This window comes from Ailuropoda melanoleuca, chromosome 1, assembly GCF_002007445.2.
Source record: "Ailuropoda melanoleuca isolate Jingjing chromosome 1, ASM200744v2, whole genome shotgun sequence".
Taxonomy (NCBI): domain Eukaryota; kingdom Metazoa; phylum Chordata; class Mammalia; order Carnivora; family Ursidae; genus Ailuropoda; species Ailuropoda melanoleuca.
This window is the reverse complement of record NC_048218.1, coordinates 74,257,289-74,283,572: the sequence shown is the minus strand read 5'-3', so window position 1 is coordinate 74,283,572 and position 26,284 is coordinate 74,257,289. Positions and strand designations below refer to the sequence as shown.

At 39.7% G+C, this 26,284-nt stretch overlaps 1 protein-coding gene across 7 annotated transcripts in view; it reads left to right on the top strand.

Annotated features, from left to right (window-relative positions):
• IL1RAP (interleukin 1 receptor accessory protein) overlaps positions 1-26,284 on the top strand; it is a 136,329-nt gene that overhangs the window by 63,917 nt on the left and 46,128 nt on the right. For all 7 annotated transcript variants that reach the window (XR_004625712.1, XR_004625710.1, XR_004625709.1 and 4 more), the window contains exons 3-4: positions 19,799-20,084; positions 23,300-23,486. Coding sequence is in view for 3 of the 7 variants with exons in the window: in XM_034661147.1 (XP_034517038.1) it covers positions 19,799-20,084; positions 23,300-23,486 (473 nt within the window). In the remaining 4 variants the exon portion in view is untranslated. The remainder of the gene's footprint in view (positions 1-19,798; positions 20,085-23,299; positions 23,487-26,284) is intronic.

The following is a 26,284-nucleotide window of genomic DNA, read 5'->3' as shown; positions in this document are numbered from 1 at the left end:
GAATCGTATGGTACTAGACTTTTTTTTTTTCCACTTAGCATAATGTTTTTGAGATGAGTTCATAGTATCAAGTTTATCAGAAGTTCGTGTCTGGTCACTAAGCAGTATTCCGAAATTCCACAGTTTGTTTATTCGTTCACTAGCTGAAGTTCATTTGGCTGCTTCAAGGTTTTGACAATTATGATTAAGTCTGCTATAAACATCTGTGTATGGGCTTTTGTCTGGACATGAGTTTTCGTTTCTCTTGGCTAAATATCTAGAGCTAATATTGGTAGGTCGTACTATAAGTGTATGTTAAATGTTAAGCTGTTTTTCAAAGTGACTTTACTTCATTCTTCCTTCCCATCAGCAATGAGTGAAAGTTTCAGCTGCCACATGTCCTCACCAAAACGTGGTGTTTCCTGTTTTAAAAATAGTAGCCATTCTAGTAAGTACGAAGTAGTATTTTGTTTGATTTTTATTTGCAACCGATGACTAATGATTTGGGATATGTTTTTAAAGGCTTACTTGCTATCTGTATATCCTCCCTTGATAAAATATCTATTGAAATCTTTTGTCCCTTTTTAAATTGTTTTCTTATTGAATTTTGAGGGTTCTTTATTTAACCTGGATATAAGTCCTTTATCAGGTATGTAGTTATAAAATATGTTCTTCTTCTCTGTGGCTTATCTTTGCTAACCTTTAATTTTTCAAGTAACTTAAAAAACCTGTTTCCAATCCNGGGTTTTCATTTTCTCCAGATGTTATTTACTTATCAATCTTCTAAGAATGCAAAGGCAAGTAGTAGCATATCCTTCAAAACCAATTGCTTGAAAATTAGTCTGTGGTCCCATGATTCTCTGCCACTTATTTTGGCTTTGATGACTCTAGATCAGTTGAGATTTGTATTGTTTTTCAAGATTGCATTGTATTTTTCAATATAATTGCAAAAGAAAATGTATTCATTTATTGAGCAGGGATTTATTGAGATACTTTGATGAACCAGGCATTTGCTAAGCATTAGGATACAATGGTGAACAAAGTAGGTCCTGTTCCTATCTTTATGCTATTTACAATCCCCTGTGTCTTAGTCTAAATGTCTTAGGGTCTCTGTTATTGACCATGACCTATGGATGGCACCATCACTGTGCTTGCTTTTAAAAATGAAGAATAATATACTCTGGTTTCTCTTCAGAATAAAGCAGAGGTTGAATTTGAACTTTAAAAAGTGTAAATAAGAAATAACACAAGGGACATAATATAACTTGATATTGTGGTTTAGCTCTGTTGCTACTTTGCTGGGTGACCTTGGATAAGTTAACCTTTCTGAATCTGTATTTCTTCATCTGTAAAATTGTCTAGCACCTTCTGAGCCTAACCTTCTAGGATTCCATAATTGATATTGTGAATTTGAGGTTCAAGAGCTTGTGAACCAAGTTGGGTTTTTTTTCCTTTTTTTTTGCACTTCTCATCAATCTGTCTTAGGTCTTCTTTCCTGTGGTTTTGTCCACTTCTCTCTAACTATCATCCTAGTCCAATCCTTGACTTTTCTGCAGTAGCTTCATAACTGGCTGTTCGTCCTCTACTCTTGCTTCCTATAACTCGTTCTTCTCATGGCAGCCAGTGTGATCTATTTAAAATGTTAAATTGAATAATCTGTCTCCTCTGATGGAAATCTTGGAAGTGTTTCTCATTATTCAGAGAATAAAATTCCATTCCTTATGGTGGCCTGGATGGCTCTATGTGTTTGGGTCTGTACCTATTGATTCAACCTCCTTGTGTTCCATTTTCTTGATCCTGGCAATGAAGCTTTCGGAAATACTTTCAGAGATTCACATAGAGCACTCCCTTTCTACTCTAAGGCTATTACACTCTCCCCTCAACTTTGTCTCTCACATTCTATAGCACTCGGTGCAAAAGTCAGTTCATATATATATATATATATATANAATAGATGTAATAATTGGCTAAAATTTTAGTCTTTACAGCAGCTATGAGATTATTTGTATGAGAGATCATAAGGTGTATATCAGGAAATTCTGAGAAAGTGTAGACTTTAATCTCTATGCAGTTATTGATCTCTGCTTTTACAGTGAGATTCCTCATTGCACCCGATTTGAAAGAAATATCCACCAAACTGTGTGTGCTGGACACTGTGTTGGGTAGTCAGGATCCAAGCCCTGTCTTTGAGCTCACAGTCTAGCAGGAGATCAGCCGTAACTCCAGATAACAACTATACAAGGTAGGAAGTAATTAGAGTCCCTAGAGAGAGTCAGCCATATCTAGAGAGGTAGTGACCCAGTGGGTCTTGGAGGATCTGTGTGATTTAACTTCTTGGAAAGGGTTGGGAAAAGGCAGTGTAGAATGAGTCCATAAGCAAATGCTTGCCTCCCACCAGTCCTTGCAAGTAAAGCCAAATCTCTAATCAAGAGGCTGGAATTATTTAGATCCATTTTTATTCTACAAAACTCTTGACCTTTTAGAATTTATTTTTTAAAATTTACTCTTTTATTTACATATAGTAATTCAGTTTTTGGTGTATGGAGTTTCTGAATTTGGGCAAATGCATACAGCAGCATAAAAGATGCTCTACTTAAGATACAAATTTCCACTCTGCCCCAAAATTCCTCTCATGCTTTTACCATACAGTCAGCCTTGCCTGACCTCAAGCCCCTAGCAATCACTAACCTGTTTTATGTTCCTGTAATTATGCTTTATCCAGAATGTCATTTGTTTTATTTTTTTAAGATTTTATTTGTTTATTTGAGAGAGAGAGAAAGCACATGCACATGAGTGGGGGGAGTGGAAGGGGCAGAGGGAGAGGGAGAGGGAGAAGCAGACTCCCCTTTAATCAAGGAGCCCAGTGCCAGGCTCAATCCCAGGCCCTGAGATCATGACCTGAGTCAAAGGCAGATGTTTAACGGACTGAGCCACCCAGGTGATCCCAGAATGTCATTTAAATGGAATCGTATGGTACTAGACTTTTTTTTTTTCCACTTAGCATAATGTTTTTGAGATGAGTTCATAGTATCAAGTTTATCAGAAGTTCGTGTCTGGTCACTAAGCAGTATTCCGAAATTCCACAGTTTGTTTATTCGTTCACTAGCTGAAGTTCATTTGGCTGCTTCAAGGTTTTGACAATTATGATTAAGTCTGCTATAAACATCTGTGTATGGGCTTTTGTCTGGACATGAGTTTTCGTTTCTCTTGGCTAAATATCTAGAGCTAATATTGGTAGGTCGTACTATAAGTGTATGTTAAATGTTAAGCTGTTTTTCAAAGTGACTTTACTTCATTCTTCCTTCCCATCAGCAATGAGTGAAAGTTTCAGCTGCCACATGTCCTCACCAAAACGTGGTGTTTCCTGTTTTAAAAATAGTAGCCATTCTAGTAAGTACGAAGTAGTATTTTGTTTGATTTTTATTTGCAACCGATGACTAATGATTTGGGATATGTTTTTAAAGGCTTACTTGCTATCTGTATATCCTCCCTTGATAAAATATCTATTGAAATCTTTTGTCCCTTTTTAAATTGTTTTCTTATTGAATTTTGAGGGTTCTTTATTTAACCTGGATATAAGTCCTTTATCAGGTATGTAGTTATAAAATATGTTCTTCTTCTCTGTGGCTTATCTTTGCTAACCTTTAATTTTTCAAGTAACTTAAAAAACCTGTTTCCAATCCTATCATCGGATCTACCACGATTCTCTTCTCTGCTTAGAATGTTTACAGAGCTTTTGGCCTTTTCAGGCACGTTGGGGCTATGATGATGAAATGGAGAATTGTCTCGTTAACAAGGAGCCCTTCGGTTGTTGGAAGGAGAATCTAGGCATCGAAACATCTATAACCATGGAATGGTGTTCCACGTGCCATAAGGGATGTGTAGATAGTGTGCCCCACTACAGAGCACTGCCATTCATTCATTCATTCATTCATTCATTCATTCATTTCTGACTATTAAAATACTTTGAGGACAGGCTCGAGAGAGAAACAAAGGTTCTGGATAATTAAATTTTAGGAACTCCAATAAAGTAGCTGCCCCCTCCTAGCCCCGTGTATTATCAGTGGTGGTGACGGGGGTTGGGAGATGGAGAGGGCACAGCAATGCCTTTCTCACCTTGATAAATAACAGTCCTCCACTCCAGCAACTGCAGAGCAAAAGGACCACCTTGGAAGTGATTAGCTTCACTGCCTCCCCACTCCCTCCTGCCCAGGTTTCTTTAATGGTCTCTTTTGTCTTCATTTGTGATTTGTACAAGGAAAGGGGGAGATAACAAGTAGATAGAGAAATTCTATTCTTGACTGATGTGGAATTGCACACACGTCTGACCCATCAGACAACCTCAGGGCACAAATATATTTTCCAATGGAAATATCCCTGCCATAGTTGTAATTAATATGTGTCACTTCATTCTTCCAGGACCACCATTGACTCCCAGTTGCTACCAAAATAAAGTAGGAACCCCTTCCCCGGTATAACCCTAGTCTCTCATTCTCAGGCTCTGCTCCACTGCCGCACACCCTGTAACCCAGGCCCAGCTGACTGACCTGCCCCTCACAGCTCCTGCACCCTCTTTGCCTTTGCTTATGATGTTCCATCAGCTTGGACTCCTCCCGTTGCACCTGTCAGCACATATTCTATTCATTTTTCAGGCTTAATTCAGATGTCATTTCGTCTATGAAGGTTTCATTGAACTTTCCACCTCTCATAGTCAGAAGTAAGAACTCCTTCTGCCTTCTTATGACATGCTACATCTTTTTCTTTATAGCATTTACTTCATTTTCTTTGCATTGTGATTGTCTGTGCACCCTCCCCAGATAGTGAAATCTTTGAGATGAGAGACCATGCCTTCCTGTGTCTTTAGGTCCCCAGTGGAAACTGCAGTATAAGCTCTTGCATGTAGTAGGTTCTCACTGAGGACTTATTGATTGAAGGACATGCCATAACCCACAGTTCACCTTTCTTTGTGACCCAGACAGAAGAGGGGCCTGAGTGGCTGATAGTTGTAACTGGAGGTGACAGGGTGATCTTATGTGCTCTAAGCTAATGCAGTTTTGTTTCCCTATTGGCTGTGATTATGCTCTCCTGTCTAAGATATGAAAAGGATGATTTGATATTGAGTAATAAGCAATGCAGCTCTAATTGTGTACCTTAAATGCCTTCCATATTTCTGCTTAAGGTGATTTTCTACCAGCGTGAAATGTTCTCCTTCACAGACAGTTGATGGAAGAGCTGAGTCATGCCTGACTATACTTAATAAGACAGAGGCAGCTAATGCCCAAGGGAGCTGCCTTCGAGGACAAGCTGACATTTCTGACTTCTCTGCTTTTTAAAAGTGGGTGTTGTGAGGGAAAGTTGAGCATTGAAGATAGCTTCAGAGTCTCCATTGGAAACATGACTAGATAATGACACTTTAATTCAGACAGATATGATCTGCCCCATGGCCCCTTGGCTGTGACGTGTGCCTTCTGATGCTAGGAACTGCTAATCGAGGATTTTCTGCTTCTCATTAAAGACACGTGGTTTGTTCCACTTTTTTATTAACTAGTGCCCGGCCACCCACCCCAACCCCACGCTTTTCCCTGAAAAACTGGCTAGATTTTACAATTTTAAGATTCAGGCTAGGAAACACTCTTGAAGTTCACATTGATTCTACACCCATCATACTCTAGAGATGGAAAGGGTTAGAGATCGTCTGGTTTTACCTTCTTACATATCACTCAAGGAAAAGCTGAATGCAAGAAAAGGAAATTACTCGGCCACGGCCAGGGTTCAATTTTAGACTCTGGAATGAGGCAGATCGGTGGTAGAATCCTCTTTCCCATACTTCCTATGGTTAAGAGATAAACTGAGGCATATTAAAAATTTTAAGAGTTTATTTGAGCAAATATCAGTTCGAAGTAGGCAGCACCAAACTGGAAGTGCTTGGGAGCACTCCACCAATGGGAACTAGGGGCAAGACTTTTTTTTTTTTTTAAGATTTTATTTATTTATTTGACAGAGAGCAGCAGAGAGACAGAACAAGCACAAGTTGGGGGGCAAAGGGAGAGGGAGAAGCAGGCTCCCTGCTGAGCAGGGAGCCCGATGCAGGGCTTGATCCTAGGACCCTGAGATCATGACTTGAGCCAAAGGCAGGCACTTAACTGACTGAGCCACCCCAGGTAACCCTGGGGGCAAGACTTTTATAGAGAAGAGTCAGAAGCAGTGTAAGAAAATTGTTTGACTACAGCTTAAGCAACTTGCAGTAGCTCATAAAGTCTAGTTGGCTGTTTGTGTTCAGTTTCCTGGTGTTTTGATTTGTTGACCTTGAGGCATTACAGTCTTAGGCTTTGGTTTGCTTAGGTAGGCTGCTAAAGCATTAAAATCACCTCATGGGGGCAATGATTAAACTATCTGAAAGAGTGGTTATGGGAATTGAAAGAGATCATAAAAGTACATCACTTAATACCCGACATATGGGAAGCGTTCACTATTAGGTAGTGGTACTTAAAATAATAATAATGGTGGTCACAGTGACAGGATTAGGACAAGAAATCAGGTCTCCTGACCCTATTCTCAATGGAGAATACAGCAAAGTGTACCCCAGGAACTGTATTTAGTGTGAAGGAAGTTTAAAGATATCTGTCTGAAATTGCATCCCTCTATTCAAAGAAAGACTCAGTAGCTAGTTTGGTATAAGACAGAAGGAAAGAACATGGTTTGAGATGTTTGTTAACACAAAGAATCAATATGAGTGGGAAGAATTGAGGGAAGAGATTATATATAAAGTCTCTAAACTGGAAACCAAAGGACTGAGAATGATAGCAGAGAGCCTGAGAGAGTTAATGGAGAAAGGACTGGCTCTGGGAAGGTTACCGGTTCTGGATTCAGAAAGCTCTACAGCCCACTAGCACCATAACTTTCCCAGATCATTCCTGAGCCTCTCTTTCCAAACTCCAAAATGGGGCAACAATGGCTCCTTCTGTGATCAAAGAACATAATGTGTCTGAAACTGCCAGGTAAAATATAAATTATTATGGATCCTGTTAACAGTTATGGATTTATAATGTTGGATGGGGTATGGTAGGGGGAAGAAGACAGTGATTCTTAAATGATTAGTTTGGAACATTTTCCTGCCTCTAAGAGTATGGAAGCAACAAGCTGTGTTTCTAATCAATGACCTTCATTATTAGTCTCTCCACGAGGCAGGGAACTATAGCACTGGGAGGCTGAATATACCAGGGGTGAGCATTCCGGACTGAACAGTTTTGCCTGAGGATTTATACCTGGATAAACACATACCCCCAGAGACGTAGACCTAGACAGCTTCACTTGTACCATGAAGCCCCTAACAGCCCTCGTGGCAATGACAGCAGACTCTTTTCCTGATCTTGCACCAATTTCTCTTAACACTTTTCCTGATCTTGCACCAATTTCTCTTATTGTCATTTTTCTACTTTATAGTAATTATTTTGCTTTTTTTTCAATGGAAGACCATTGGTGAATAGCCCCTGGTGAGTGTGAATGGAGAGGGAACATGTGTGCCATGAGAAAGAGGGCTCACAATTGGAAGGATAGTATAGAAGACACTCTACATTTTTATTTTCTTAGAGTGAAACTGCTTTTACTTCATATATGAAAATTTCCTCCTCCTGTTTTGCCTCCGAAGTTGTAAGAGCTCTGGAGTTCAGAAAAGTTGATCCGTAGTTTCCCCTTTCTCTTCAGCACTACACACAGTAGAGGCAAATGTCCTCAACTGTAAGACTATAGTGAGTCAAGAAGCTGAATGTAGGGGCGCCTGGGTGGCTCGGTTAAGTGTTTACTTTTGACTCAGGTCATGATTCCAGGATCCTGGGATCGAGCCCCACATCCATCTCTCTGCTCAGTGGGGAGCCTGCTTCTCCCTCTGCCTGCTGCTCCCCCTGCTTGCGTGAGCTCTCTCTCTCTCTCTCTCTGCCAAACAAAATAAATAAAATCTTAAAAAAAAAAAAAAAGAAGCTGAATATATTATCATAGCATTGGATGGGGGACAGATGGTGGTTACACTTGTGGTGAGCAGAGCGTAATGATTGAATCACTGTTGTACACCTGAAACTAATGTAACATTGTGTATCAACTGTACTTAAAAACAAACAAACAAACAGAATGTAAATATAGGTAAAAAAAATTCAACCTCTGACACACTGGGGAAAAATAAAAGCTAAGACTGACTGATGTCAGTGTAGTGAAACTCTTTCATAGTTGGTTTTACAGGCAAAAGTTACATGTGATAGAGGGCAAATAACTAGGAATCTGGAAGGTTTCATTCTGCCTCTGCTACTCACCAGTCTTTCCCTCAGGCACTCTGTCACTCCTCTGGGCTCAGAGCCTAATCTGTCTAATGTATCATGTTGCTGGGTGATTCAGAAGGCCTCCTTCCTGTTCCAACGTGTAGCAGTTTTCTAAAATGAAAAGGGGATTATAGGTGACTTAAATATTTAGAAATGTGGACCATGATGATATCTTGGCATTTGTCTTTCCAAGATCTGTTCATCCCCTTGGGAGCTGACACTGTTCTTAAGCTGTGGGGCCACTGAAAACCCAGCCACTCAGAACTCCTCCCTTGTGAATTCTTCCAACAACCCCCTCATCATTCACAGCCAGACGTCTCCTCAAACCCCATTGCTTATGCTCTCAGCTTCTGATGTTTGCTTCCCCTGATTTTCTCTCAAATTCTTTTGTCTTCTGCTTGTCACTACCAGCCTTCTAGAAAAATCTACATGCTTGACACATATTAAAATTGAATGAGACTGCACTGGCATTTCACAGGTGATGCCTCTCTTAAATGCAGTGGCAGGATTGTGGCCTGTGTCTCTTCCTGGCAGGTGATGAAGATCTCAAACGCCCTTTTACACCAAGCAATTTCCTGAGAATTTCTGGGGAGGTTGCTGGCAAGGCTCACAAGATGCTCCTTCCTTTGGCTTTGTAGTTGTCTGTAGAACATGGCTGCAAGTCTTGAGGCGGAGGACTCGTATAGCTCCTAATTGAATGCATCCTTTGATGTATTTTCACTGAACAAGCCTCCCTGAACCTCCAGTTGAGAAGTCAGACGTGGGGATGGAGGGCACAAAGTCCCGTTAAGTCTTTACATTTCCATCACACCGTTGAGTGGAAAAGTGATTGCTCGAGCTATCTTCGCTAATTACGAAGTCAGTCCATGTTTTGCCTGCCTTCTACATTTTAGGACTCAAATCTTAATTTTGTGTTTTCTGTCCCTGGCTCTGGCAAAATGCAATAAAAACTCACAAGCAAATACACACAGTAATTCATTTCCCCCGCGATCTCTCTAGGTCTTAATTCCCTTATTGGTAAAAATCAACGTAATAGTAGTAGCTAAAATTTATTAAGTTCATACGGTGTACCCGAGCATGAGGTATTTTTGTTTATGATCTTTTTTACCCCTGTCAACAATCCTATGTGTTAGGTACTTTTCTTGGCTTTGGGTTTTGCTTCCTGCTCTATTACATACAAGGAAACAGGATCCTTCTTTCCAGGTGCCACAATATGGTCCACACTACCACCTACTTTGCTCTCAGCCTTAAAGACAAGATCCACATATTAGTGTCTTTACCTGTAGAATGAGAGGAAGGAAAAGAGTAATCGTGTGGCTTAATCATACAGAATGCATGCAAAGTTATCTTCTATGGCCCACTATTAATGTTATTTGTTCCAATATTCTGAGGTTTGGGGTTTTGTTTTTGTTTTTCCCATTTCATCCTCTGTTTTGAAGAGGAATATAATATTGTACTATTTACATTCCTGATACCAACTGGGAAAGTTTCTGCAGACATGTATTTGGAATATATATTTTACCCAGATGATGTAATAGAAAGAACTTGACATTTGGATCAAAAAGAAGTGATTCTGTGCTTGCCACGCGTGAGCTCAACGTCATTTATCAAGTTAGCTCTCTGGGCTTAGTTGCCCCATTTGTAAAATGAAAGAGTTGTTCTAAATGTTTTTAAAATTGCCTGGTAGTCAAATGCCCTCAAACCCTTTGTTAGAGGTAAGCCCCCATAGGCTAAATGTTAACAACATTTATTGGGCCACTTTCAGTTTGAAATTGGCCATACTCAGTTTGGAATTAAGAGAGGAATGTAATATTAACAACAGTAAGGACCACTGAACAGCTCTTGCTAAATACTTTAAAAGCACTGTCTCATTTAATCTTCAAATCAGGCTTCTTTGACACATGGGAACATTGAATTTACTTGCATGTATTCACGTGGCTAGGAAGTGACAGGACAAGGGCTTAAATTGGGTTTGTCAGACGCCCAAGACTAGCTACTGTGTACGCCATCAGGAAAGTCGTTTCGGGATATAAGAGACTTGGTTTGGTCCCTCCCCATCTCTATCCTAGATGGTTGGCCCAGGTCTCAGACCTGTTTTATTCTCTTAGCTTCCTTCACTCCTCTGTGGTATGGGGTATTACACCTATTCTGCTGCCACTGGGGGCTACGACCTGATCTAAGACCCGTGTGTTCTGGGATTCTATGATAAAGTGTGAAATACCTTTACTTCCAATGCTGACGATCTGTTTCTTGAGTGGAGATCCGAAGGCAGAGAGCATGTTTTTCCCTACATTTTGTTTACATCCACCAGCACTCATAGGACCCTGAATAAATATTATGTAATAATGAGGGGCGCCTGGGTGGCACAGCACTTAAGCGTCTGCCTTCGGCTCAGGGCGTGATCCCGGTGTTACGGGATCGAGCCCTACATCAGGCTCCTCCGCTGTGAGCCTGCTTCTTCCTCTCCCACTCCCCCTGCTTGTGTTCCCTCTCTCGCTGGCTGTCTCTATCTCTGTTGAATAAATAAATAAAATCTTTAAAAAAATATTATGTAATAATGAAAATAGCAAAAGGCTGCTTGATTATTACATGAGAATAGTAATTGGATCTTTACATCTTAATCATGGATTAGAAAAGATTACTTGGGGGGGTCGTAAAAACGAGCCAATGACTGCTTCGAGTTTCCCCGTGTACTGTGCCACACTTGACATAAGCCAGTTTATTTATTGTCACAACAGCCCTGCAAAGAAAATCATTCCCTTCAGCTGCATCAGGTTGCTCATTACAGTGATTTTTTTTTAAGAAGATAGTGGCACCATGGTACAGAGACAGCACACCCAGAATCCATTCTTTAGCCTGCTAAACCCTGCTGCAACTTTGATGAGAGAAACAGAGCCATATGTAGGTGGCTATTAGATGAGGCTATTCCATGTTCTCCCTCATTGTGCACAACAGCAGGAAGGGGGGCCGCTGGACCCTCCTTGGACGTGAACATATGATCATTAAGGGGTCCTTTTGTTGGAGCTCCGAAAACCCGTTGTGGACTGACTTCATGGAGACTAGAAAAAGCCCGCAGACCTTCCGCATCTCCTCTAGACCTAGGGCCTGGAAAACTCTCTGGAGACCCCAGGGTTTTTCCTCACATCCTCTGCCGTGAGGGAAACTTTGCAGGACATGACACTTACGTTCACGAATGCCACCTGAGAGGTCGACTGAAAACCAAACTGTTGAGAGCTCCTGGTGTACTGGTCCTGCAATGACAATTCAGTTCTGAAATACCCCAACCCTCAGACATCCTTTAGATAATTTGATTTTGTACCTTTAAGTATCACCTACAATGGTATTTATTCTGAATTTAAACTTCATAGATTTGGTTGTTTTCATCTGTGAGGGTTCATTTTCCTTTTTTACCTCTTCCTTTTCATTATTTTCTTTGTTTTCACATTTGCCTGGTAATTATTTTCTCCACATGTTTTTTGAAACTGGCCAGACTCACCTTTTTTTTTTTTTTTAAGATTTTATTTATGTATTTGAGAGAAAGCGTGAGAGAGAGCAAGAGCAGGGGGAAGTGGCAGGCAGAGGGAGAGGGAGAAGCAGGCTCCCCACTGAGCAAGGAGCCCGATGCAGGACTCGATCCCAGGACCCTGAGATCATGACCTGAGCCAAAAGCAGACGCTCAAACAACTGAGCCACCCAGGTGCCCCCAGACTCACCCCTTCTAACTGATATAAAATTGCAGTCTTTAGGTCAGTGTAAAGATGAATGGCACACAGTCAGGAATAAAACTTGTTCTAGGAACAAACTCTAATGACACCAGCAAACTTGAAGCTATAGCCCGTGAATCCCCCACCCCCAGACCCGGTCAACCAGCTTTCTGAATTTGGCATTCTTTCCTTATCTGGCAAATCTTATCATCTGCTCAGGGCTATTTCTTATTTTCTTCAAATTACTCAATCAAGAAAACTCCCTTTTTTTGGTGGGAGTAAGGTATGTCTAATTATCTGGTCCAGGAAAACCATCTGCCGAGTTATTAGCACAGTGGTGTTGAACAGCACAAGCGACATGAGGATGTCTGATGGATGCTCACAGGCGCCCCGTTTCTTCCGCCCCCACCCCTAACTTCTCTCTCTTCTTTTGATAGTTTAGTCGATAACCACAGAGCTTCAGAAACATATTCTAGACCTTTACTTGAGTAGCTCTCCCCTGAATAAAAAATATCAATTTTAATGGTATTTTTTCTACTTACATCCTACTCTAGGAAATGTAGTTTGTAGTTTTTTGTTTTTTGGGGTTTTTTTGAAAACTGATTGTTTACTATAAAACATTGCTAGAAAAGTATCCTGGAATTTTTAAGTATTTTTTCCATTGAGGGACAAAAAAAGACATATGTTTTAAATGTAATTAATCAAAGAGACAGACTTATAGGATAGAGATAGCCTCACAAATTGTGCAACCACCTGCCGACTTGAACAGATGAAATAAGACATTGTTATCCTTTAGTATGATGACTAGCTGTGAAGAAGGAGACACAAAATAAAAGTGGTTTCAACTAATACATGGCCAGTGTTAATGGATTTAGGAATAATCTGAGGATCTTGTTAAACTGCAGATTCTGATTCAGTTAGTCTGGGTGGGGCAGAAGATCTGCAGTTCTGACAGTCTCTCAAGACGCGGATGATGCTGTTGGGAGCTGTGGACCACACTTGGAGTAGCAAGGATATACAAAAGTTTATTTCTCATGTAAAATCTAGAGCTAGAAAGCTCAGGACTGGTAAGGCAGCGCCTTATGTTACTCCTTTCATTTTCCCATTCCACCATTTTTTGGGTGTGGCGTTCATTCTCTTGGTCCCTGATGTAGCATCCATGTTCCAAGCAGCAGGATGGGAGAAATGGGATGGTAGCAGGAGCATAGGAAACACAGAGAGATGCCAGCACCTCTCAAGAATGGTGTTTAGAATCTACCACATGAAATTTCAAACATATTCCATTGGTCAAAACTTTGTCACCTGAGCACTTCTCCGTGAGAGGAAAGCTTGGGAAATGTAACCTTGATTCTGAATAGCTATGTGCCCAGATGAAAATTCCCATACTTTCGAAGAAGGGGAGTATGCGGACATGGTAAATAGGACATGTCTAGCAGTCTCTTTCCTAGACTGGAGTGAGGAAAGTGTTTTCCATAGAAAATGGCAGTCCACAGGTTAATTGTAGGTAATATGTGCATAGAACTTCGCAGTGGCTATGTGTAGTACTTTATGTCTTAGGCTCTTTCAGTTTTTGTAACTACTCTACAGAGTAGAGTACATTCAAGTAAACTCAAGTCTGAGCTTGAATTTCTGGTTTGGGAAGCCGAGGTTCATAATGGCTGAGGGACTTACCATGACTACCCTCTTTAAGATTGCATGCTCCTCCTTCTTCCCTCTTCGCCCTCCCTCATTCCAGATCCCTCTTACCAGATTTTATGTTTCTTTGTTCCATTGACTTACCTTCCAGCATGCTCTATACATTTCTTATGTAGTGTGCTGTTTATTGTCAGCCTCCCTGTGTTGGACGGTGAGCTCCATGCTCCCTTTGTTTTTTCCCCAGTGCATCCTGAACATTTGCTTTAGCGTTTGCCACAGGACAGGATGCCACAGGATCAGTATGTAGTTTTTAAATGAATTGAGAAAGCCAGAAGGTGTCAAAGCCTGCTTTTGAATCGTGTCTGTTACCCTCCATAGTAATGCTCTGCGCTCTGTGCCACACGCCTCTTCTGTCAGGGCTCCTGCTAATGTTTCAGTGTCTGGTACCCCTAGATCTTGCCTCGGAAACTCACCCACACTTAACTCGTTGACTGACTCTGTCATCATGCCACTCCTGCAACATCGATTACACCTTGGATTCTCCCCGATCACGGTCCCAGGCTCAGATTTCCTGAGAAGCCACGCATACCACTAGAAAAATAAAATTTAGCAAAACTATGAGAATGGATTGTGAAACCAGCCTTTCCATTATACTTAGTCTCTGCCCTCAGGCCTCTAGGATTCCCAGAATGTACCGACGGGACAGGTTTTAAAGGACACTGAGTTCTGGTTGAGGATGCAAAAAGGGACCGTTTCTGATCACAATCTAATCTCAGAACTACCATTGCCACCCCCGGCCTAACGTAATATAATATAATCATATAATAGCTGTTCTCCTATTTAGAAGCCTGTTATAGTAGATGGTTCATTCCACCAGGTATTTTCATTTAGTCTTTCTTTTTTCCAAGATTGTCAATTTCTTGATGGGTAAGGACCTATTCAGATTTTTTATGCAAACTTAGCCTAATATGTACTGAGCTTCCTTCATTCTACCAGGCTCTTTAGTCCTCTTTCAACACCATTAGGCGGGCATGGGACACATGCAGAAACTGAGTCTGAGAGGGGAAGCATTTTGTCCAAGGCGATATGCCAAATAAGGGCAAATAATTACATATGGAATGTAATTCCACCGTAGGTCTTCCAATATTAAAATCTTTTCCTCTTTCTTTCCTATACCTAAGCTTCCTGGGTTTTTAAGTCTATACGTCTCTCTACCCCAGCACCCAGCACAGCGCCTTGCTCCCAGCAGGTTCTGAATGAATATTTAATAAATACAATTATATGACTAGCTTTCCTGTGGGAAATATCTCGCTTTGAATGTGTGAGCATAGATTTGGGACAAGCATCCGAGATCTACGTTCAGGCAGCTTTTATTTGTGCTACCACTCAGGCAAAAGTAAGTCAATTAATCTCTCTGTCTCCGTTTCCTGGCATGTAATGTGGGAATGGGCATGAAAGCCCAAGAGGGTGTTGTGAGATTAATTAGTTAAAATGTATACCCTGCTATATAAATGCTAATTGCTGTCAGGAGCGTGGGTTGGATTTTCCAGTGACTTGGCTTTGGGAGGCTTTGCACATTCCATTAGTCCTCTGTGCCACCAAGCTTCAGCCTTAAGAAATCCTTTGGCTGAAGGAAATGATGACTTTGTGGCTCCCCATGTTAAGGGCCGATTTAGAGGGGACTTCCACTGTGGAGTCCACTGGGTAAGAAGGGACATTCTCAACAAAGAGGTAATTCTCTGTGCCAATAATTTTCTAAATTCCCTTTGCTGTTATTAGAGACAAATCTATTTGCATAACAGCATTTTCCCCAGTCTTTTCTTCTGCTGGTGCCTGCAGTGAATCATATAATTAATTTGGTATTACATGACACTCCAGCCTGCTGCCATAGATTGTATTTTTATTTGTTCATTGAATAATTTAAAAAGCTCTGACAAAATACTGTCAGGTGGCTGGCGAGGGAAACTTAAAAACTCACAGAACATATTTCAAATGGGCAAATACCCCAAAGAAAACCTCCATAATAATACTTTTTTTNTTTTTTTTTTTTTTTTTTTTTTTTTTTTTTTGGCTAATGTTTAGGAATACCGGCATGTGTGTTTTCAGTCCCTATAGTAAAAGGCTGATACACTTTATGGGTATGTTTGTTTGGCTCAGGGGATCATTCTGTAATGATCTCTTTTCCACTTTAAGATGAATCACATTTAAATTGATTGAAAAGATATTAAGTGTCAGGAATCAGCCCAAAATCTTGGTGATTGAGCTGTATTTGAATTTTTAATATGTAAGGGCCTTTAACAAATGCTATTTAAAAATGTGTCTGTGCTTGACTTATTGAGTTATGGTATAAAAGGAAAATTCTGCCTTCTTTTAGTAGTCAAGATAGGAAAAGCTAGTACTGTAACAACAAGCCCCCCAAATCTCAGTGATTTAACACAATAGAAGTTGATTTTTCACTCAGCCACAGCCCCTTGAAAGAGCAATGGCATCTCTGTGGAGCTCTGCTACAAGCAGTGGCAGGGATCCAGGCTCCTTCCATCTTGTGAGGCTACCCTATTCAAACTTTTCTAACCCTCAGGGTCTCCACGTGAGGGCAGGAAAAAGTGTCAGAGATTATGCTGGGAGTTTCAAGTTACACCATTTCTGGCCTCATTCATTGGCCAGAACCAAATCAAATGGCCCCAGTTCAGCTGCTAAGGATATCTGTGTAGTCTCCATAGGGGCCAAGGGAAACCAGGGTTCATGAACGCTTAGCCAGTCTCTGCCACATCTGTGTGGTCACCAGAATTCCATTTTGTACTTCCTAAGTTGGTGAGATGTCACACTAGCTTGTGGTTGAGATGTCACACCAGCTCTCTGTTCGTCTCCCTTTCCACAGTGTGCATTCTCCTACTTTTACAAAAGAAAAATTGACCTGTCACTTATCATCTATCTTACTATTAATCATTCCCAGGACTGTAAAGACCTCCAGGGACCAAACAAAGTGACAATTTGTAATATTGGTGTCAGGAAGTCTCCTTTAATCAAAGTACCATTAACCCTCAGAAGGGCTTCCTCTTTCTCTCCAGTTTGCCAGCGCTCCTGTTAAGAGAGTCATTGGCGTGAGACTGCTGTCTACGGGCCCAGGTTGGGGCAATCTGAATTGAGATGTATTAGAGAGTGGGGTTGCAGGAAAGAGAATCATTTTCATTTAACCGCCTTGCTTCTACCATCATCCATATTTGGACAAATAATGCAGAGCTCTTGGGAGAGGTGCCTTTAGGAACAGCATAAAGAATATTTTTATGCAATACAGAAAGTGGCAGCATCTTTGTCATTCAGATAACAAACAATATGGTGAAGTTCCAGACGCCATCAGCTACCCAACTGCCTGTCGTTCTCTTTTTCTTTTAAACTATCACCTTATAATTCAAAAGTGAAGTGACTGTCGTGCCAAAGCATATTGATAAAAATTTTGGAATTAAAAAATGAAATTAAGCCTTTTTTTTTTCCTAAAAGAGAGTAAATACGATTAGGATGGTTAAACACTGAGAATGGCTTTGCCAATTGTGTTGTATAATGGATATGCTCTCCCTCCCTTCCTACCTTCCTTTTTTTTTTTTCCTAATTATTATTTTAATGATGTTCAAAGCAAATCATTCATGGAGATTTTTTTTTAAGGTCAATATATTAAAAGGCTTATACAAAAACAATTGTACTCTTTTTGCCTTAACTTCCCTCACATCTGTTAGCTTTCTTCTTTAGAAGCCACCACTTTTAAGTATTTTATTTATTTCTTCTGACATTTCCTATCTATATTTTGCTAATCAATTTGTGTATATTGTTATTTTCGTTTAGTCAACCCGGGCCATTGTTTTGTTCACTTTTTAATTATAGTAAATGAGATTATTTTTCTCTTTTAAATGGCCATCCCCTCTCCTTTCCTTACCCATTGCTCTCTATATACTAATACTACAATATTTGGTTAAATCAATAATCATTTAATTAATATGCCTTTATATATTAATGAACTATGATTATGTTTACTTCCTTATTATTTTTGGAAGTTATTAATTGCCTTGCCTTCATATGCTTACTTTAATTTGGACCTTTTGGGTAACTGTTTTCATTCTTTACAATTGCCTTTTAGCATAATTTTCCACAGTGTTAATTTCATCAAACAATTTATTAGTTACAATTATTTTTTTTTTAATTTGGATATTTCCATTACCTTCTACTCATGCTCCTTCATGCCCAACCCTGCTGCATAGCTGTTAACCTGGGGTCTCCTTCATTGTTATTCTGGGGATTCCCTACCCCTCTCTATTGAATTGGATCCCCTCATCCTGGATCCCATAATTTGCTCTTTTCCCCCCTCTCATTTTGGTAACAACAAATCCCTCAGAAGCCTCCTGATAAAGAGCATATGGGAAGGAAAATTACTGAGTCTTGATGTGTCTGAAAATGCCGCCTTCGCAGTTGATTGTTTCCCTGGGTTTAGATTCAAGATTGGAAATAATTTCCCTTCACCTATATTGCTTCATTATCTTCTAGTTTCTAGTCTTGTTTTTGAAATTTCCACAGCCATTCCAATTTCTAACTTTTTGTTTATGATCAATTTTTGTCTCCTTTCTTACTCTCTGGTAGTTTTTAGAATCTTCTCTTTTCCCACAATTTTAGAAGATATTTTTGTGGGGTAAGTCTATTTTCATCAATTTATTTACTTGATGGTTCTCTTCTGTTTTGTGTTGTTTTCTTCTTTTGCTGTATATCATCTACATCAAGGGACCCAAGTTAAAGGAGGTTTAGTCTCTTTGTGTTTATATTTGCCAGGGCAGAAGAAAGGGAGCATGATAAAATATGCTCTAACCCTTAAAATAATCAACACAACTGACACTCACCACATCATATTGGCCGAAGTGAGTCACATGGCCTCTCCAGAGGGGCAGAAAACTAGATTCTTACATAGGCCTAGGAAGAGAACCCAGAGATTGCCATTGGGAGAATGGCAATAGTGGTTCCTTATCTTGGGGCTGGCAGTTCCTTCTGGGTCTTCCCAGTATTCTAAATTGCACATTGGTGTGCTCCCCAGCTTTCCCCTCCTGGTTTAGGCTTTATCTATTTAAGTGGGCTGAACTGGGTACAGCTTGTCAATTTTGATGTCATTGCTTTCTTTTCTCTTGTTCTTGCTGTTACTTGAGGTTATGTCTTGAAAAATTATTTTAGTTGTAGTGGAGTTTCAGAAAGGAGTGAAAATGGTTGCATATATTCAATCTGACATATGTATCTGAAAATCTGTGGTTGTAATTTCCTATAAACTGAATGAGCTGATTCTGCAACTTTGTAGCTTTAATGAAAATGTATTTGAAGAACCTGGTAAGATAGATGTTTTATTAAAAAAATTACTACCGCACTTGTATTGGTGTGAACAACATTTTGATTTTTCCAATTCTTTCTTTGTATATTGGATTTTAAAACATGTTTCTAAATAAAAGCATAGTAATTATAAATAATAGTAATTTGTTGAGTCTTGGAAAAGCCAGTTTGTTAAATTCTCAGAGGTCTATTGCTTGCTTAGGGATTTATTGCTTACAAATCCCTCTGCAAGTCATAAAGTTTCAAATACTTTGCTTTTATCAAAATTAAAGTAGCCACAAATTTAGTTATTCTCTCAATTATCTGCTGTCACAAAAACGTCGCCTTAACAAACAACCATAAACTTTAGTGACAAACTTCATTTTATTTATTACGCATAGAGTTCTGTTCCTAAGTCCATGATGTAGATATTTTTGCCTGGGCACATCTAGCTCCCAAATCAGGAGACCTGGGAAGAACTGAGAGTCTTGGAGGGTTGTCTTTTCAGTTACAATTTTCTCCTTAGAATCTCCTCTGTCTCCAGAGGGTGATAGAGCACGTGACTTCTTTTTTACCCTATATCTTATAGGGTAGGACAGGATCAAGTTATCAGATCAGATCATCCAAGAGTTAATGAAAAGATGATAGAGGAAGGTGGAAAAATCATTTCTGCATACCACAGGTTCCTTTTCCATGCAATTATTATAGAGAGGCTACTGAACATCACCAGACAAGGGGGTTCCTAGAAAAGATTGGGTGTCCTGAGAAGGTGTGTTCTCTCCAGGCTTTTAACATGAGATGACTCACCGGCCTTTTCTTTCTTTTGGATCATTCCAGAACGCTGTGATGACTGGGGACTAGATACCATGAGGCAGATCCAAGTGTTTGAAGATGAGCCAGCTCGCATCAAGTGCCCACTCTTTGAGCACTTCTTGAAATACAACTACAGCACAGCCCATTCATCTGGCCTCACTCTGATCTGGTATTGGACGAGGCAGGACCGGGACCTAGAGGAGCCCATTAACTTCCGCCTCCCTGACAACCGCATTAGTAAAGAGAAAGACGTGCTATGGTTCCGACCCACCCTCCTCAATGACACGGGCAACTACACCTGCATGTTAAGGTAGCCTGATTCTTGGTGGCGACTTTCTCTTTTCGCTTTAGTTCCTGGGCTTTTATCCAGATGACGCATCGGCTATGAAGCTGGGGAAGAGTTACACCTGGAAAGATTTACACCTCACCTCGGTGGATTAGCAGAGGTTGCCTAAGAGGTGTGCAGAGAAAATGGTTGTACTCCTGAGAACTTTCTCCATGAGGGGTTCCTTTTCAAACTCTGACATATATCAAGATTATCGAATGGTGGAGCCTTGTTTATTTGTTCCTTTTCCCTGATATTAAAATCTGCCTGCATTTCTGCCCCACCTGGAAGCATCTATTTCCTAGACAATGAGCAGGGTGGAGAGCAAAAGCCATTCATTTTTGTTATTCTTGGCATCTTTCGATGTCCCTGACACAAAAGAAAACCTTAGGATGCCTTATGGAAGAAAGAATATTTGGGAGGTATCAAATGTATTTAGAAAAATGCCTTTCAAACTTTTTCATCAAAATTTCCCTATAAAGCAAATAAACACCATGTCACTGGGAATGTAAGAATATTATCCAAAGTACCCCACCGATACTGCAAAATTTCTTTCAAATCCATTTTGTTTAATCTTGAAAATTCATGTAGATTTTGCATTTTACTCCGTAATATACCTATTCTTCCATTACCACAGATTAATATTATTTTTATTCAGAAAAATAAAAGCTTTAAAAAACTAAAACCCTTCTGAAGAATAATCATTTTAAGGCTTAGATCTTTGGCTATTTTTCTCCCAAGGTCCCCTTTTAGCTTCCAGGCCTTACTTTGCTTATGGATTATGGTTTTGTTTTTTTGTTGTTTTTTGCACAGTTTCCTACTGTTTAATAGGTGCAATGGATTGCTAGGGCTACCAAAACAAAATACCACAGACTGGTGGCTTAAATACCAGAAATGTGTGTTCTCACAGTTCTGAAGTCTAGAATTCCAAAATCAAGGTGTCAGTAGGGTTGGTCTCATTTCTCTCTCCTTGGTTTGAGGATGGCCATCTTCTTTCCATGTCTTCACATGGTCTCCCCCCTGTGTCATCTCTGTCCTAATCTCCTCTTCTTATAAGCACATCAATCATATTGGATTACAGCCCACCATACTCATTTTACCTTAATTACCTCTTTCAAGGCTTGTCTCCAAATATGGTCACATTCCGAATGACTGGGTGTAATTAGTAACATAACATTCAGCCCCCATAACAATAGGGCTGAATGATACAACAATGCAACAACATAGAATAACATAACAATAGATAATTCCACACCATCTTCTGAATGCCCCTTGTCTTTTCATGGATATTAACTGTTCTCTGATGGAGAAATGTGACTACGTTTTGATATATTTAAGCTGTGTTACGATTAAGTGAAAAAGGACCTCTTTTCTCACAGAAAACATTTTCATCACTGTGGCCTTGAGAGTCCCTTCGAACCTCTGAAGGCCCTTTTGAGGTTTTCACCCAACTCTTTAGTTTTATTGGAGTGGACTCTAGACTGATGTGTAGGCTTCCAAAGAACCTTGTTCACTGTTTATGTCCCAAGACATGTTTGTAGGAGAGGTTAGGACAGATTATACTGGAAAGAGTATGGAATGAAAAGACACAGAAACCAGGCCATCATCCCAGCCCTGATGCTACTCACAGGTGACCTTAGGCACATCAGTGTGTATCTGAGAGCTTTGGCATCTGTATCCACCCAATGAGAAAATCAGCCTCAATGCTCCGGGGGCTCCTTTCCATCTTTAGTAATTGTTAATCCGTTAACATCCCACCGGTGGACATCAGGAAATAGCTGGGAAGGCATCCTCAGTAGCTTTCTGGATGACCTTGTTCTCTACTCTGCATTTTAGTGTTTCACTATCTCTATTTTTGTTTCCTACTTGTCTAGAGCTCCTTCTCACGCTTTTCTAACCTTCTTTTATATCAGAGGAGCAGCATAGCTGTTAAGGCCTGAGTATTCCTTTAATGTGATTTATCAATTTCCAGATGGCCATCTCTTCAGTTTACCTGTCTGCCCATCTTCTGTGTCCCTAAAGAAAATCTAGAAGTGAACGTGTCTGGTGGGGACACCAGAAGCTTCCCGCAGCCCTGAGGCAATTCCTAAGTGGAAAATGACCTTAAACTGAACCATGTAAAATCAAAGGCCCGATTTCTTTAAGGCCATAAATTAAGATTCATCCTCCAAGACTATACCACTTGTATTCTTGCTTCAATACCCCTCTGAGGATAACATCCAGATTTTATTTTTGAAGCCAGAAAAATCAGTCCCACCACTGTTCCTTATTTTTTTAAGTCAGAGAATATATCTTATGAAGCTGAAAATTACCCTGTATAATTTCCACCTGTAGTATACTTCTACCTGGTAGACCTTTTGCTATTTTTAGGTGGTGATTATAGCTGCCACTCTCCCTTCTCACCTTATTACCATTGCCATGAGTCATCTTTAAACATCCCCTCTTCCTATCTTCGGGAGGAAAATGCACCCCCCCCATTTCATTGCATTTAGTCTCAATTAGTTAATGAGTATCTAATATGCATTTGGCACCTTAAACAAAAATCACAAAAATGGGTAGACAGTGAATGACCCATTTACCCATCACCCTAAGAAATCAGTTCTGTTTTGTTTTTATTATTTGTGTTTCCTTTATTGTTTCCCATGTGTAGACACACGTTTTACATCCATTCCATTCATTTAAAAAACATTTGTTCAGTGCCTACTGAAAGTTTAGACACTGTACTACAAGCAAGGACCAAAAAAAGACACACATGGTCATGCTCTTGTTTAAACTATGATAAATTCAATCAAGGAAATGTCTGAGGTGCTCAGAAAATAAAAGGCCTAATTTAGAAATGCGGTGTGTGGAGGATGACATGGAAAGCCTCCATGTGAAAGGTGGGCTAATGGGAGGAGAAGAGCCCCCAGGCAGACTACATGACCTGTGTGGATATTCAAACGTAAATGCAATTCCTCAGTCATCTTAAAATGTAAATATTTTAGTGTATCAACAGTACTTAATTGTGTCTCTTTTTATTTTGTGATGTCAAATTGGTAGAGGTAATACCTCCATAACACATTTAATTCCTATGTGAACTGACACGTAAATTAAGTCTCAATATGCAGCATATTTCACTTAGCTCATTTTAATGTGATTGTTGCATCAAATCAAATGCAAAGGAGATTGCCCATTTATTTATTGCCTATTTCTCTTTTCAGGAACACCACATACTGCAGCAAAGTTGCATTTCCTCTGGAAGTGGTTCAAAAAGACAGCTGCTTCAATTCCTCCATGAAACTCCCACTGCATAAACTGTATATAGAGTATGGTGTTCAGAAGATCACGTGTCCAAATGTAGATGGGTTCTTTCCTTCCACTGTCAAACCAACCATCACTTGGTACATGGTAAGCAAACCCGAGAGCATCTTACCCTCTCTAAAATGGCTGTCCCTGATGGTTGAGTTAATGTTGAAACTGAGATTTTTCTCCTCAGATTTTTGATTTCTTCCTTAATAACTTTGTACAGACCTTTCACCACTTCTTCACTTTGTGCCATTTATAAAATTTATTTATTTAGTTATTTACTTATTTATTTATTTCACGTGCCATTTTAAGGAAGTGGTAGAGAATGCTTTGCCTCAACTCACCATTTCCTAAATTACATTCACTGGACAACTAGAACTACCATATTTCGATTAACTTTATATGAGATACCATTTGAGAAATGCTCGCGCACTTCTATTCACTGCTGAGTAAGGACAGAAGCTGCTAGCTCATAGGGTGAATGTCAGCTTCTTGCTTAGTCAGCACTGTATTCTATTATTTGTATGTGTTCTCACGTTTATCCTCATTTGTGGGCACAGTCCATCTGTGGTCTCTTCCACATCTGAGAGACTTGGAAAGTGTTTCATCAAAAATGAAAGTGTTGGACAAGGTGGCACCTGTGATCACAACCTTATTTTTTTCATCTCCTCAAATACCCACATATGCCAAAGCTAAAAACTACTGGACAACATTTAGAACAAACTCAGTGAAGAGTTATCCACAAGAATCACTTTCAATGACATGAGTGAAACAAACTACATATAGAATCAGTGTCTAGGGAAGGGGGCAGGTGGAAGTAATGTGGTATCTGGCAGACTTGAAAACGAGGAACCAGTGGTACTCACTATAAAGTATGGTGGGCCAATCTGAGAACAGCAGCTGAAGTTGGGAAGAGCTTTGCTCTTCACAGAGGCTGAGTCCAAGAGACCCATAGTAAGAAATTCTGAAGGGACTAGTTCTAGTGTCTCAGAACTCTGAAAAACTGACACCCACACTGAGGACAAGCAGCTGGGAGTGTAATAAAATGTAAGCAGGCTCAGGACAATATAAGGAAGGAAAGAGAAGGACCAGCTAAAAACAGAGAAGCAGCAGGCTCAGGAAATCTCAAGATCATAGTTTGGAAGAAGGATCTCTGTGAAGTTAGAAAATCCAGCCAACTTCAAAAGCTCAGGAAAAAAAAAACAAGTTCTACAATGAAATGAACAACAAAAAGAGTCACGTTGGGGGCATCTGGGTGGCTCAGTCAGTTAAGCATCTGACCCTTGATTGTGGCTCAGGTCATGATCTCAGAGTTCTGAGATCGAGCCCCACATCGGGCTCCACGCTCAGTGTAGAATCTGCTTGGAATTCTCTCTCTCTGCTTCTCCCCCTCCCCCCTGCTCACATGTGCTCCCTCTAAATAAATAAATAAAAATAAAACCAAAAAAAAAAAAAAAAAGAACCATGGTAAAATCCCATTCAAACTTATAAGAAAAAGGAGAAGAAGGAGAATAGCATTTCTACCAAAAAAGAGAGAGCATGCCAGAAGAACATAATGTGACTTACTATTTAAAAAATGAGCTAAAAGACATTAAGAAATGAGATGAGAAAAAATAACATAGATCAATAAGAATTAGAAAAGTCCGGAAATGAGAAAGTTAGGAAGAAGGAAATAAGTCATTTCAGAAAGGAAGCTAAAACCTAAGAGGAATGTAACAGCAAATGAACATGATAGATAATGCCTTAAGATGAACAGACAGTGGAAGGGAGAAGGAATTTGAAACTGAAAATAAATGGTGAATAAAAATAAGAAGGTTAAAATGGATATACCAGTAACACATAAAGTAGAGTGGAGACAATGAGTATTGCCAGAGATAAAGAGGACTTTTCAGAATAATAAAAGGGCCAATTCATCAGGAAGTCCTAAGAATAGTACAAGTATATGTGCCTCACAGCAGTGTGTCTGAATGCATGAAGCAAAGTTGACAGATTTAAAAGAAGAAATAGGCAATTCATAATCATAGTTTAAAATGTTAGCATCTAACCGTTTAAGTCATTAATGAAATGATTTAGGAGCCAACTTTGAGAGTTTTCTACTGGCCAATAATGGAACAATTTGAACTTCAGTGAGGTTATTAATCACAATGGGTTGAATCTTATGAATTAAATTTAAATCCATAAGTTCATAATGATATCTCAAAATAATTGGTCACATTTAGTGGATGATAGGAAATCAATCTGTTATCTTGAAAACTGGTAAAAGAAAAAAAATCAGGTATTTATTCTGCCTTTCCTATAAGAAATGTGCACTGAGTAATGAAATAGTGCAGAGAGTGTGTTTTTATAAAAGTATATAATCATTTTGCAGTCCCTAATGAATTAATTAAATCTAAGCATGAAGCATTAATGACTGATACCATCATAAGAAAGGAAACAGCTAGACATATTCCTTCTCATGAAAGAATAAAATATCACTTATAGTTGTGCCAAGTGGATTAAACCTGAGTCTGGAAAAAACCCTTTGGATCCTGCTGCCATTTTGCCGGATATATAGAAAACAGAGGAATGTATTGATCTACACCATGAGTTTGTGGTCAGCAAAATCCAGACTGGAAAATTCTATAGGCCAAACGTCCTGGATTATTCAACAAATAAATTGCAAGAAAAAGAAAGGCACGATATGGAAATGTGTAGGTTAAGAGAAACATGTAAGACACATTTAACGATGGATGAGACTGTAGTGTTTAAGGATGTACATGTAGGTGATAAGATTATAAATGAAAATAAGAAATTGATTTTACCATGAAAGTGTAGATAGTGGCTACTTTGGGGGGGTAATAATAGAGCTGAGATTGGCATGGGGAATGTGGAAGGCCTTCAGGGGTGACTAGTAACATTCT